We start from the raw sequence: 14,369 nt of genomic DNA, 5'->3' as shown, positions 1-14,369 counted from the left end.
GCTACTTTTTAACCAACAAATAGTGAGATTGGCCGTCACAATGTAACACTACCCACGGCTGAAAGGTCGAGCATGTTCAGTTACTGGAATTTACCTTGCAACCAACAGTTTGTGAGGCAAATGCTCTAACAGCCGGACCTTATGCTAGAAGGTAAACTCTAATTGCCATCAAAGTTGATCTTATTCATGTTATAATTTATAACAGTGCATCTGCAATAGCCAAAAGATGTAGAAAGATCGATTATTGCAGAAAATGTGGTTTTCAGTAAGGCCAAAGAACAGATGTTTTGTTGAAGGAAACAACTGCTGCACTCAACTAGTTTGAAGTACAAAAAGTGTCTTTTTAGTTAGAACAGCTATTGGATAAATCCTTTGTATCTCAGGACGGCTGGTATGAGTTTTAACACTTTTACTAAGACGGTAGAAACGTTGTTCTCTGCTGAAATACATTTTTATTTCAAATGGGTTTCTCAGCATAACGGATAAATTCTTTACCTAGAATTAAAAGTGCATGTTTGCTTTGCGAAAGGTATTTGATTCGGTCCCAAGATAAAGAAAAAGCTAGTTTAACCAGAATTGTCCGCCTTGAAGACGCAGGTCTTAGACACATCATATATTATATTACTATGGGCTTTTTTTTTTTTTTTAATTTCGCGCAAAGCTACACAGGGGCTATCTGCGCTAGCCGTCCCTAATTTAACAGTGTAAGACTAGAAGGAAGGCAGCTAGTCATCACCACACACCACCAACTCTTGGGCTACTCTTTTACCAACGAATAGTGGGATTGACCGTCACACTATATAACGCCCCTAAGGCTGAGAGGACGAGCATGTTTGGTGCCATAGGGATTCGAATTCGCGACCCTCAGATTACGAGTCGAACGCCTTAACCCACAGGGCCATGCCTGGCCCTATGAGCATCTAAATAATACAACTAACTACTACTTCACAACAGTAAACTAGTTATACACTGAAAAAGCTTTAGTGCTTTTCTGCTAGAAGTTACTATTTATGCCATTTATGTACATGATCCTTTAAACAGGATCGCTAGAAGGCCCATTTGAGTTTAAAAGCTGTATAAAAAAAACGATAATAATGACGTTGGCGGTACCAGGTTTTCAGTTTCTTATTGGTGATTGTGCACTTCCACCAGGGGAACAGTTACAACTTGCAAACTGCAAGCAACATTAAGTGCAGAGTGGTAGTAGCGTAATGTGAAAATACTTTGTCTCTTTGAGTGCCAGAGAACGCCATCTGTGATGATAATAAAACATGTAAGACGAGAAACGTGCGCATATGACGCGTGCATTTTAGAGTTGAATCCTAACACGAATCTTAAGGGATGTTTTTTATATATAAATAGAAGCCGTTTGATGTATTTTCTTCTCGAGCTGTCGACTCAAGCTGACGAGAAGAAAGGACGATAATGTGTTGCTTATCATTGTAAGAATTTCATCTTTTATCAAATAATAACATACTCATATGGAGATGGCATCTCACCAAATTATCACTTTTTTCTTCTCAACTCCAATGGTTGAATTTTACTTAAATGAGGTTCATTTTATTCTGTTACTGTTTGCATACGCTGAAAAAGTAAACTAGAAATTTGAGAAATTGTCTTCTCTTTCACACGAATAATTATTATAAAGAGAATACCATTTAGGATAAAAAAGATGTCCTTATATTAAACATATAATTCAACTCCATATATCTTTCAAATGGATAACGTAATTCTAAGCCTAAAACAACCTATTCGTGTCGAAACTTTTGCAAGTGTGATTTATTTGAAGAATGATTGAGCTTTTAAATGAGTTCACTGAGAAATACACTAGATTGTAAAGAACCAGGGCAAGACTAGTTTCATACTGCATAGTCTTGAACATACTGTATTATACTGTTAGTTCCTACACACATTTCATTTTTAAACACAGTGATATTGTTATATATCCAGAATAAACAATTTGTTTTTAAATTTAAAAGTTAGTAAAGTGTAATAACTTAGCAGCGTAAAAACTTTAATGAAGTTTCAAAATCATCGCATAATCAATAGATGTATATCCGGAACTTTTCTAGGACACTACATAACCTTTAGCAGAACATTATCACTTCCTTTTTAAAATAGTGATTAAAAGATACATTCACATCCCACAAAGAATGCTAATTGGCTCCAGCAATAACCAAAATCAGGACAATGAGAATGGAAAATATTTGTTTGTCTGTAGTTAAGCACAAAGCTATATAATGAGCTATCTGTGCTGTTCCCACCACGGGTATCGAAACCTAGTTTCTAGCGTTGTAAATCCGCAAACTTACCACTGTCGGGTTGAACTCAAGAAGACAGAAGACGTGTGTTCAATATCTACTGTAGAAAACTATCATAACACGATGGTTACTAACACACGGAAATTTATAACTATTTTAACTAAAATTGTTACGTATAATAATTTATCCCTGACTAATCTTCCATTCATTATAGTACATATTACGATTTGGAATGGCCTAAAACTGAGTCAAATTTTCATTTGGATTTAGAAGATAATTAAATGTCGATATGCATTAAATTTATGATATCTGCCAATAAGACTGATATACACAATTGTCTTTCTTAACGCAAATATATTTTAATACACATATAATACAATTTATAATAACGGTGATTACATATATTAATTTATATACAAACGTTTTAGAAACATACGAACAGTACTGAGTCTACTTTCAGGTCTGAAACAGAATATTTTATCGATGGTTCATGATGAACGAATTAATTCTATGTTAATATTGTTACCTTCGCTTAAAGGCTAGACAGCTAACTCTATTCTTGGCTGGCCTCACGCCGTTTACAAAATGACTTTTCTCGGACGAAAACATCTAATGTCCTCTTAGAAATACCAACGTCCGAAGTTAATTCACTTAATGTTTGTAATGTTCGAAATTTGTAAAAGTACCTCATCAAGTATCTATTCTTTCCCAAGTAATAAGCGTTTATCGTGGCAGTTGCTGCATTGTATATTATAAATAAATTGGTGTTGTGTTTGCCAGTGCAGTTTTTACATAGTATGGACTTTAGTTATGTACCTGGTTTTCGAATAAATTTGGTATTTACTGGAATGTTGGGTTTTGCTCTAAGTTGTTTTTTTTTTTTTCAAAATGTTGGTTATTTTCTTCGCTAATGTCAGGAATATATGGTATGCAGCAATGTAACGTTTTGTAGTTTATTGTATCTTAGGATTTACTACTGTTTATTTGTTGCTGATCTAGGTGTGTGCGTATAATTTTTTTTTTTTTTTTGGTTTTGGAGGAAATTTGTTGATGTTGATGAAGTATTGTTTTATTGTGTTGATTTTGTCGGGTGAACATAGTTTTGTGGCTGTGTTTATTTGGTTTCTTAATGTGCTGAGTCCAAGGTAATGTATAGTACAGTAGGGTTGATTTTCTGTGGATTTCTGTTTTGAATTGTGTATCGGTTCTTATGATCTTGACGTTAAGAAATGCTATTCAGTTAGTTTTTTCCTGTTCACAGGTGAACTTAATGTTGGGATGTATGGAGTTGGCATGGTTGAAAAACTAAGTGTGTGTTCTGCAGATGTGAATCCAGCAATTGTATCATCAACATGCCTGTACCAGTATAGCGGTGAGTGTAAGGCTGAATTAATTTGCTTGTGATTCAATCAGTGTCATAAAAATGTTGGCTAGAACTGGTGACACGGGATTCTCCACACTTAGGTCATTTATTTGTTCGTAGTTTTGGTTATTGAACATACAGTTAGTTTTAGTGGTAGTGAATTCACTAAGGGTTGCTAATTGGTTGCTGGGGATGCGTATCAATGAGTTGGGGTCTTGGATATAAAGTTTCAAAGCTATCTTGCAGGCTTCAGTTGTTGGGACTTCTGTGAAGAGGGAGATTACATCAAAACTGGCCATTAATGCTTTATGATTTAGTTGATTAAGAATATATTTAAAGTTTAAAGAGTTTTTGAAAAAGGAGCCGGCCGATGTTACACATTTAAAAAGTGCCCACGCTATATATTTACCGATGTTTTAATTAAGTGATTCGTAGGTCGACATTATGAGTCGTAGTGGACAATCAGACATTTGAGGTTTGGGGGTGCGTATAGTTGTGGTGTGCGTGAGTCGATCTTTCGTAGGTAAGAATAAATGTTTCCTGTGATTGTATTGGTTTTCATTTGTAATAATATTTTGTTTAATTGGTTTTCAAGTGTTTTGTTGGATTTTTGTTTAGTAGTTTAAATTTGTTTGTATCTGACAAGATGTTCATTTTTGAATGTATGCATTTGTGTTCATTATAACTATAGCATTGCCTTTATCTGCTTTTAGAATTTTGATGTTGTTGTCTTGTTTTAAGTTGTTTATAGAATTAATATATTTTTGTGTGAGGTTGTTTTTTACATTTCTTTTCTGTGAACTTATGTTGATAGTTTTGTGTGAAAATTCTTTGAAAAAATTGTTTAAGATATCATTTTGAGGTGTTTCGGCGAAATAGATTTTTCAGTTCTACCTGGAAAGATAGGTAGTTGGTTGTCGAAGTTGTCTTCTTTGTGGTGGTTGTTTTTTTTGTGTTTTCAGTTTGTGTGGAATGGATCACTGGTCTTCTAGCTAGGTCTTCCATATAGGCTTTTATTTCGACGGATAGGATATTTCTGGGTGTTACTTTGTTGAGCAGATTTATCTCTTCATTGATTGATTGTCAGTTGGATCTGTTAATTAAGAGGTTATTTGATGGTTTGTCGTGTTGGCGTCTTTTTTGTTGTTGGCATCTTAGTTTATCTAGTTTTTTTGTTGTGGTGGATCTTCTTTTCCCTGTCGTTCTTACTGTTGATTTGATTAATGTTGCGTTGTACACGTCCATAAATATCTGGTTGAATGCAGCAGGCCAGTTGATGGTCCAGATTCATTTTTTGTTTCTGCAAGTCGTTTAGTTCTTTATATTTTGAAGTAAACATAGCTTTTTGCAGTTTTTTCTGTAAATTAAGAATAATATTTGTACACTGATTAAAATTCTTGGATAATGTTAAAATATTTATCAATTTTGTTTTCATTAAGTGGTGCTACTTTAATATATCGATTGAGTTCAAAATTGTCATTTCCCCTGATCAACTGGAGTTGAGTCTAATTTCCATTCCATTTAGCCTAATTACTTTTTCGGCTTCGATACCGCTCTTGCAAGCTCGATTTTTTTTTTGTTTTAGCTGTTGGAACGTTCTAGCTTTTCTAGATATTAAAAGTTGTTAACGTAACTGACTTTTACCAATAATTATTATATGAATAAGCGACGAATTCATTCATAGATTATTTTAATTTTCATTGGCTCATAATGGAATTTACTAACGTTTGACTGCCCCAACTGCACTTTTCTACCTGTTTGTTGGTTAAACTTGATTTCGCAAAATGAAATGTGAGGTTAGGATGTTGGTCATTTTTGGCTATACGATAGTTTATTCTAAGTTTAACAGTGAGACGTGTACCAAACACCTATCAAAAAAAAAAAAGTCCTTCAGATAGTTAGCGCTTAAATTCAACTGAAGGTACTTAGCAGGTAACTATAATCAACTATGAAAAATCTTTGTACATAGAACACATACTTTAAGCATTTTTATAAGTAACTATTACCATGCCATAAAATTACCCTAAAAATACAAAACATACTTTTGGAAATATTTAGCAACAAACCACACGTTTACTCTGAATACACAACTTGTACTTCTGGAGATATTTAATACATAACAACATACAATTATGGATAAACTAATCATACAAAAATATCTGGTTCATAAAGACGAGCCACAGAACCTCTCTTTGAAGTTGCCTTTCTTTGATTTGTTTGTTTTTGGAATTTCGCACAAAGCTACTCAAGGGCTATCTGTGCTAGCCGTCCCTAATTTAGCAGTGTAAGACTAGAGGGAAGGCAGCTAGTCATCACCACCCACCGCCAACTCTTGGGCTACTCTTTTACCAACGAAAAGTGGGATTGACCGTCACATTATAACGCCCCCACGGCTGGGAGGGTGAGCATGTTTAGCGCGACTTGGGCGTGAACCCGCGACCCTCAGATTACGAAGCGCACGCCTTAACGCGCTAGGCCATGCCAGGCCTCTTTCTTTGATACACTAAATATATTTAACTATTCAAGTCTTGAATAAAAAAAAAAAAAGAGATATGAAATGCTATGTAAGGTGGACTACAATGGTACAGCTGTTGAAAAGGGAGATAAATATTTGATGTGTTTCCACTACTTAAAATTTCAAATTATAAAACTTAAGTGTAAGAGTATACAGTTGTTTTTTTTCCTTTTTCTAGTTCTGCCTTTTCTTTTCTAACAGCACAATAAATATTTTTTTATCCTTGACAAAAATATTTTAACAATAAACAGGAAAGTAGAAGCTGATCTGGCTTTTAATATAATAATCAGTAAAATTATTTAATATCAATATCAAGGCAATAAAGATGGCAAAAGCCAGTTTTTATTTAACAACTTACTTTTGGTTGAAATTAGACAGAGTCATTTCTTGCACTTTGTTATTTATCCATTATTAAGTTATTAAACACAACAGTATTTTGTTATATCCGTAGTGTTTGGAAATCAGTGTTACACAGATACAGAAACTGAAAAAAAAAATGAAACCTAAAAAATAAGCTCATGGTTTGGTTTGTTTGGAATTTCGTGCAAAGCTACACGAGAGCTATCTGCACTAGCCACCTCTAATTTAGCAGTGTAAGACTAGAAGAAAGGCAGCTAGTCATCACTACCTACCACCAACTCTTTTACCAATGAATAATGGACAACTACACGGTATACAGTAAAAAGAGCAATTTCAAAATAAAACTAACAAATTCTGCATTTTTTACAGGCACGATCATTTCAGTAAACTTAACATTAGGAGAACTTTTGAGTGAACAACTTTGATAATACGAGTCTGTTTAAAATGTAGGAGTGGTCAAATTTTAAGTTTTTAGTTGAAATCTTAACCTATTCTGCCAAATGTTCCTCCAAATTCATATTGTTACATCTTTTCAGAAATTAAAACCTTAATTACAAAATCTTTACAATACAAAAAACTCCTAAATCTTAATATGCTTTATACTAGCACTGTTAGTTGATAATATTATAACTTTGATAATAATTGATTTCATTTCAATTATTTGTTATATTTATTTTATAAAGAAGTTGTACATTTTACTATACAAGCTGTGATAAGGTACTTTGTCATCAGGCTGGTTAGGCTATCAACTGGCAGTTTAGTTGAAATAATCACACACTTTACTTAATGGAAATACTTTTTTCACTAATGAATATTATTGTCAACCTTAATGCAATGCATTAGGTATTTGCAACCTATAAAGTACCTTATGTCATATTTGGGGCTAACATTCAGATCAGACTTCCAGGTGAAGGTACAGCTGTTATTAGTTTAAAACTATTTACCAGGAAAAAGTTAAATAATCAGTAGCATTTAGAGTCTATAGAGAATAACAAGATTTATGTTCACTTCATTACGTTCCCACAGCTGAAAAGTGAAAAGCCCATTCAGTAGGATACTATGGGCCAAACTTTGGACTTTTTCCAATTTACCATTAAATTAAGTTATTCACTTTGATGTAATATCACATCTATTGAAAACAGTAAGAAATAATAAACAAAAACTGCAGTTAGAAAAATTTGTGAATAATCAACTGTTTTATGTACATACATTCATTTTTCATATCCTGTGTGAAAAATATAACACAAACAAGGTTTTATTATATTTATTAGCAAATGTGTTTGATCGTTTTGCAGAATTTTTTTTTTGTGATAAAAAACTGCAAAAAAGTGTAAGAAAACATCACATGTTCAGTGTGGAACCTTGGATTCCATATTAAGTTTGTATATTGATGAATAATGAAATATTTTGTCCTTTCACAAGATAAGTACTAAAAGGACATTCCAGTGTTAAAATTCTTCCCCATTGTTAACAATTTTTGGACTAATAGATTTATAAACAGAAATGTAAGAATGAACAGAAGTACATATACTTTAACAGTAATTAGGTATGTAAAATAGATGTGACAATAAATTGTTTAATAATGTGACAAAATGTTCTTGCAATAAAGTTAATTTTTCCATAGGACAATAAAGATACAAGACTAAAAAAGTAAGAATTTGTTGGTAAAGTTTTATTTATATTTATATAACAAACATCAGTAAGCAAAATTATGATCCACCACACATCATTGCATTTGGTAAACAGAACTATTCAAAATTAATATAAAAATGTGCATACATGTTAAAAACAAAAACAGTATTCAGTCTTGAGTTTATAATAAACGAAGCTAGTCCTTATAAAATCCCTCACCAAATAATACTGAAACAATTTTTATCAATATTTTGTACCAAATAAAAGTGTTAAATGCTGCTTATAGTTATCGACTAAAAAAACATTACAAAATGTTTATCATTAAAAGTATTAAAAAATACTTGTATTTTATGAGATCTTTCTTTTGGTGAAATTAAAACTGTTGCTGCACTTTATACTTATTGGTAAGATATTGTACAATAGGAATATTAAAAGTTTTCAATATTTTGAGTTTGCTTCAAATTTTGAGCTACACGAGGGCTATCTGCATTGGCTACCTCTAACTTAGCTGTGAAAGACTAGAGGGAAGGCAGCTAGTCATCACCATCCACTGCCAACTCTTGAGCTACTCTTTTACCAATGAACAGTGGAATTGATAATCATATTATAACACCCCCACAGCTGAAAGGGTGAACATGTATGGTGGGGATGGAGATTCAAATCAATAATTTTAATATTTTAAAAGACAGAACAGGGGATTGAAAATGACACATAAATGCATATTCTTCTTAAGTACTGGAATGGGAAATGATTCATGAAAATATTTAACTTCCTTCATTTCATCTATTTGTACCTTTTACTTGACAACTTTGACTTATTAGCTTCTATTAAATTCATCACTCTTTTACCCAAAGCCACAGAAAAGAGAACTGTATTTTTACAATAAAAAATGTGTAAAAAATAAAAATGAGGTAATATTAGATGAGTACAAGTTTGAGGTTAAATTTTAAAATTTCCTCATTTAAGTTTTCTTTTTAATATTACTACTGTTTAATAACAACATATCCACATTTCCTTACGTCATATACATGTTGGGTACTTCTTAATCCTACTGACACAGGTCAAAGGCCACATCATCGCATTTGACTTGCATTCCAAATTTTATTGAATGATTATTTTATAAATTTATGTCAAAAAATTTGGTTTGAAACTGTTGATTATAATTAAAATTTCATAATTATACATTTCTTTGTTTAAAGGTAAATATAAAAAAACACACCTAAATATTGATTTTTGTGTGTCATGTGGTCTATTGAATATAGCACTGGTTTTAATTAGAAGTTTGTGATGTCCATATACAAAGTCTATAGTTTTATATGAATTAGGAAATCAAATTACCAATATAGAATATGAAGAATATTATATCTTTCCTATTTGCTGATATATTGCTACCTTGACTGAATCAAACACAGTAGCCACACCTACCTCTATTTCTGAAAACACTTTTATAAGTACACTTACTTCTGTCTGTAGCATGTGAATAACCAATTAAAAGTTCATAATGTCTCCCTAGTGGCTTTCTCAGCTATTTTGAAGTACTAGGGTGTTAATTTCATACTTTTGATACAATACTTCAAGCTGGTTAGTCTTTGGTGAGCTCAAAATTTCATTTTACTTTTAAAACCCAAATACAGTTCAGTTACTAAGCTTGGCAAATTATTGTATAATTCTATGGTACTGATATAGTAATTTGCAATTCTTTGGTTATTCAAATGTATACATATATAAAACCTAAAATTATTTTACACCCTCCATATGCAAAACTTCTTACGTTTAGTAAGCAACATCAAGCAGAAAAGGTCTTAACCAGAAGAGGTAGTGTTTCATTTATCTCTCTATTTACTGTTCTATGTTTTATGAACTTGTTTGTAAACTGTAATAAACTGTATACATATATAATGTATAATAATTAAAAAGGAGACTAAATTTTACAGAATACTAGTCCACTAAAACACAGCCAAGACAGGACACAATGTAAAGAATAAAGGTCAGTTTTATATTATTGGATAGAGTAACGAGTGGATGTGTACCCTGTCATTTTTTGGATACAGTAACGAGTGGATGTGTACCATGTCATTGCTGTAATGTTAGCCAGGAATGGCTGGAAGATCAATATAATAAAAATAATAAACATATACAAATGTATAATGTTATGAGATTTAAGTTAAAATCATGTGTTTTCACATTATAATCTTTAGTCATTTTAGAATGAAAAAAGCATAATTTATATTTATTTCCTAATATTTAATGATGGTTATGAGGCTGGTCAAATTGACCAAGCCCATACAGAGATTCACTAGATAATTATCTGGATATAACAAAAACTTCACATATAAAATTTGAAAATTTTCCAGTTCATAAAGGTATTTTTAATATTAAAATCAAAATAACTCTGCATTTAAGTATCCAAAAAAGAAAAAGACAGAAGAAAAACATTACTTAATGAATCTCAAAACTTAATGAAACAGCTATTTTGCATACAAAAGCCCTTCAATGTTTACCGATATGTAAAATTTTGTGAAGATAGGCTAATTAATTTAAATGTTATAGGATGAAAACTATAATAATCACAATGTAACTAAGAAATCAGTCTTGGGGACTGAGCCCATGCTAAAGGAGTTAATATGTGATACACACATTAAAATAAGACATGAAAGAATATAAGAAACTTGTAGGCTTTACACAAAAATAACATGTTTCAACAGAACTTTCAACAATATTTTTAAATTACCAAACTTATTTGACCAACTCAGTATTCTAATATAACATCAGTGCCTGCTGTTCATATGAAATTAGTTTGGAAACTTTTTCCTTTAATAACCATGAAGTGACAACTGAGATTTGCTACATTCAAGACATGGTAACTTTATTGACTAAAGTACCTGTCCAATCAGTAGAATGATGACATTGAATCCTGTCTGATCCCAATTTTCACTTTCTCACAAAAATTATAGTTTATCAGTCAAGTCTCAAAGGTTGGAGAAAAAATTATTATTACATAAAAAGGTAATGTTCATAGTAGCAAACTGTTTTTCTAGAAAGTGTAATACAATCAGAAAACCTGCATGGTTGTATTCTACAGGCTCCAAACTACCTTCCCATTTGATCCCATCACAACTTTCTCTTGAGCAAGAAGTTCCAAGGCACGTGGATAAGTTTTGTGTTCAATACTCTTTACCCGGTTTTCTAATACTTCTTCAGTGTCAGAAGGAAACACTGGGACAGCTTCTTGCAGGATTATGGGACCAGCATCCACTTCAGGCTTCAAAGTTACAAGTAAACATGAGAAACCAGAATTTTCCTTTCACATATGACAAACTTTTCACAATTAACTGGAAAAAGACAATGCTGTACAGATTTTGATTCATGTTTTATTTTATTTAGTAAACATTTGTGAGAAACTTGAGGTTGTTAAAACAACTGTATTTAAAATGTTAAGATTTAATTAAATGTTTATTTTGGGAGCTTGGGGGAGTTCAGTTCAATTCAAAACAATATTTTAAAATATACAATTTTTATCTGCAACTATAGCGATATTTTACTGTCTGCAGATCTTTCATTTGAACCACATCACTAACAATACATAATTGAACATTAAATGGCTGTATTTACACTTATCACAAGGATAAAATAAGAAAAAAACTTGATAAAATTACTTACCACTACAAAGTGGACAGTACACCCAGTGATTCGAACACCTGCTTCAAGCACCTGACGATGGGCATGACTACCCCGAAAGGATGGAAGAAGGGATGGATGAATATTGATTAGGCGACCTTCCCACAATTTTACAAACTCGGCTAACAGCAAAATACAAATAAAATTATTATATTTCCTTCATGTTTATTTAAAAATAATTATAAATCATGATTTAGTAATACTACACAAGAATCTCTTATATGGCTACAATATTTGCTCAATCTGTTTGTAGACAAATTTTTGTATAAACTTTTTCATGTTAAAATTACACTAAAATGTTTTTAATCTGCATGGCTTATACATTTGGAAAACTATAAGCAAAAGAGAAGCATATATTAAGAAAAAAGTCATGTATTTGAGCTGTTTATTAAAGATAAATAAAAATGTTAAGTTATATTACTTATTGATATAAAAGCTTGTGGAATATATAGAGTTATTCATCACCTCAGCCATAAAAATGACAATACTTAACAGTGGCATAAAACTAATTTTTTTAGAAATTCAGTAATTCCACCATGGCTGCATTTTGAGACAATCTGTCAAAAGTATGACAGAAAAATTATGTGAAAAAAGGCTACAATAAACATTTCCAATTCTCATGTTTTGATAAAAATGGAAAAATTCACATTTTTATTTTGGCTTAATTTAAAAAAAAGTTACATTTATCAATTAATAATGGACACTTTTGCTAAAATAACAAACTTAAGATAAGCACCAAATTAGAAAACAATGAATAAGAAGAAATAACTATCTTTTACAAATTTGGTGTATCATATCAATACTCATGTTCAGATTCACATACAAACACAAAAGTATTATGCTTGAAACATCTAAATGGAATACTACTGAGCATTAAAATCAGTAAGTATTTTTCATCCTTTGATTTTTTAGTAAAATAACAGAAGATTTAGAGATTATTACACAATCACAAATGTTTAGAAAAATGCTGTTTATAGATATAATTTTCCTAAATGAAAAAGTATTTCCAATAGGTACTTCCCTCCTCTCACAAGATTAACTTTTCTCATTTTGTGCTGCTCTCTATTGGAAAACTTTCTGGAATGCATGCTACAAGCTCTTTACCCTCCCCCTGTTGGAATACAAAGTTTCAACATGTCTCACATGTAACTCTCTCTGTGTTACCTTTCCACCAATGGCAGAGCACTAGTATCACAATGTACATGACTCCCTTTAAGCACCACTACTGATCTACTGCTTCAAAGTTTGGCAGAAGGCACAAGTACTGAAATATAGTGGGGGAAAAAGAATGGGAAGTGTGAGTAGCTATTGGAAATCAATTTTCCTTTAGAAAAATTATAACTTCTGATAAAATACTCTCTCTTTCTCACAAGATCAGCTTGAACCCCACATTGAATTTGAGGAGGGATCAGTGTGAGAGAAGCACAGGCATATCCCTCAAAAGTGTCCAAAGGACATTTCTTAATTGAGAGGAAATACATCTGAGGATGGGTACTGCACCATGTTTGAGACAGTTTAGAAAGATCAGAAGGACCAGATTTAGTGGAACAAAAATAAAGAATATCCATGTGTGAGAGAATAGTGCAACAAAGAGACATAAAAGACGTAGAATCACTCAAACCCACAATGGAAGATATGTAAGAGATGTTGTACCCCAAGATGTATAATGGCTAAAGTGCAACGAACCACACTTGGCAAGTCAAATACATCCAAAGTCTCACTCGTTGGATACAGACATCCTCATGAAGAAAGGATGAAAACCTAGAACCTAAACCATCTTCACCTCAAGTGCCAGAGTTTAGAGAAAACCTATCAGAAGACTCCAGGAACATACAGGGTGGTCTGATGCCAGGAATGCATCATTCATAATCCAAAGGAAATCCACTTAACCCTTGCAACCATAAACAAATTCAAAATAACCCAGGTCAACAACCCCATGACAAGGTAAAACTCAGGACATATGAGGTAACATAACATGCTGCAGTGACCTTCTGTGACTCACCACACAGAAGAGCAATCAAGAGGGCAAGATAGACACCCTGAAACCTGTGCAAGGACTTGTGATTGGTTCCCTTGTCCCTTGATCTCCAAAACTTCACTTGCTGGGTATCAAGATGAACCAGGTCACCAACAACCTCATAATGAGGGAAAACTCAGGAGAGAAGAGAAATCATGCCACAAAGACCTTATGTGTCTTAACAACAGAAGATTAGTCAAGAGGGGAAGATAAACAACCCAAAACCTGTTCGACTCATGTGATTGATTCACTGGATCTCCAAAATCTCACTCGCTGGGTATCAACATTCACACGAGGGTAGGAGGAAAGCATCCAAGTGGAGTGGTGAAATGCATATCAGCATCTAAGCTCTAGGAAAACCACTCATCTGGATGATCTTGTAACTTCCTCTACACCATCAGAACATTACCTCCCTACTCTGAATTGAATGGTTACAGCTATCTTTGTGGAACCCATCCATGGTTGCCTCCATAGTCATCCACCCTAGTGGAAATGGTATATGGGAAAGACTCCAACATTCCAGTGGAAGGTTAGTTGGTTGAT

The 14,369-nt window shown here is 32.6% G+C and overlaps 1 protein-coding gene across 6 annotated transcripts in view; it reads right to left on the bottom strand.

Moving 5' to 3' along the window:
- Positions 1–8,161: 8,161 nt before the first annotated feature.
- Gart (trifunctional purine biosynthetic protein adenosine-3 Gart) overlaps positions 8,162–14,369 on the bottom strand; it is a 52,748-nt gene continuing 46,540 nt past the window's right edge. For all 6 annotated transcript variants that reach the window (XM_076502125.1, XM_076502155.1, XM_076502144.1 and 3 more), the window contains 2 exons: positions 11,792–11,931; positions 8,162–11,393 (listed from right to left, as the gene is read on the bottom strand). In XM_076502125.1, coding sequence (XP_076358240.1) covers positions 11,208–11,393; positions 11,792–11,931 — 326 coding nt within the window. In that variant the 3' untranslated portion in view covers positions 8,162–11,207. The remainder of the gene's footprint in view (positions 11,394–11,791; positions 11,932–14,369) is intronic.

Source organism: Tachypleus tridentatus, chromosome 1 (assembly GCF_004210375.1).
Source record: "Tachypleus tridentatus isolate NWPU-2018 chromosome 1, ASM421037v1, whole genome shotgun sequence".
Taxonomy (NCBI): domain Eukaryota; kingdom Metazoa; phylum Arthropoda; class Merostomata; order Xiphosura; family Limulidae; genus Tachypleus; species Tachypleus tridentatus.
The sequence above is the reverse complement of the archived record's forward strand: the minus strand, read 5'-3'. Positions and strand labels throughout refer to the sequence as shown.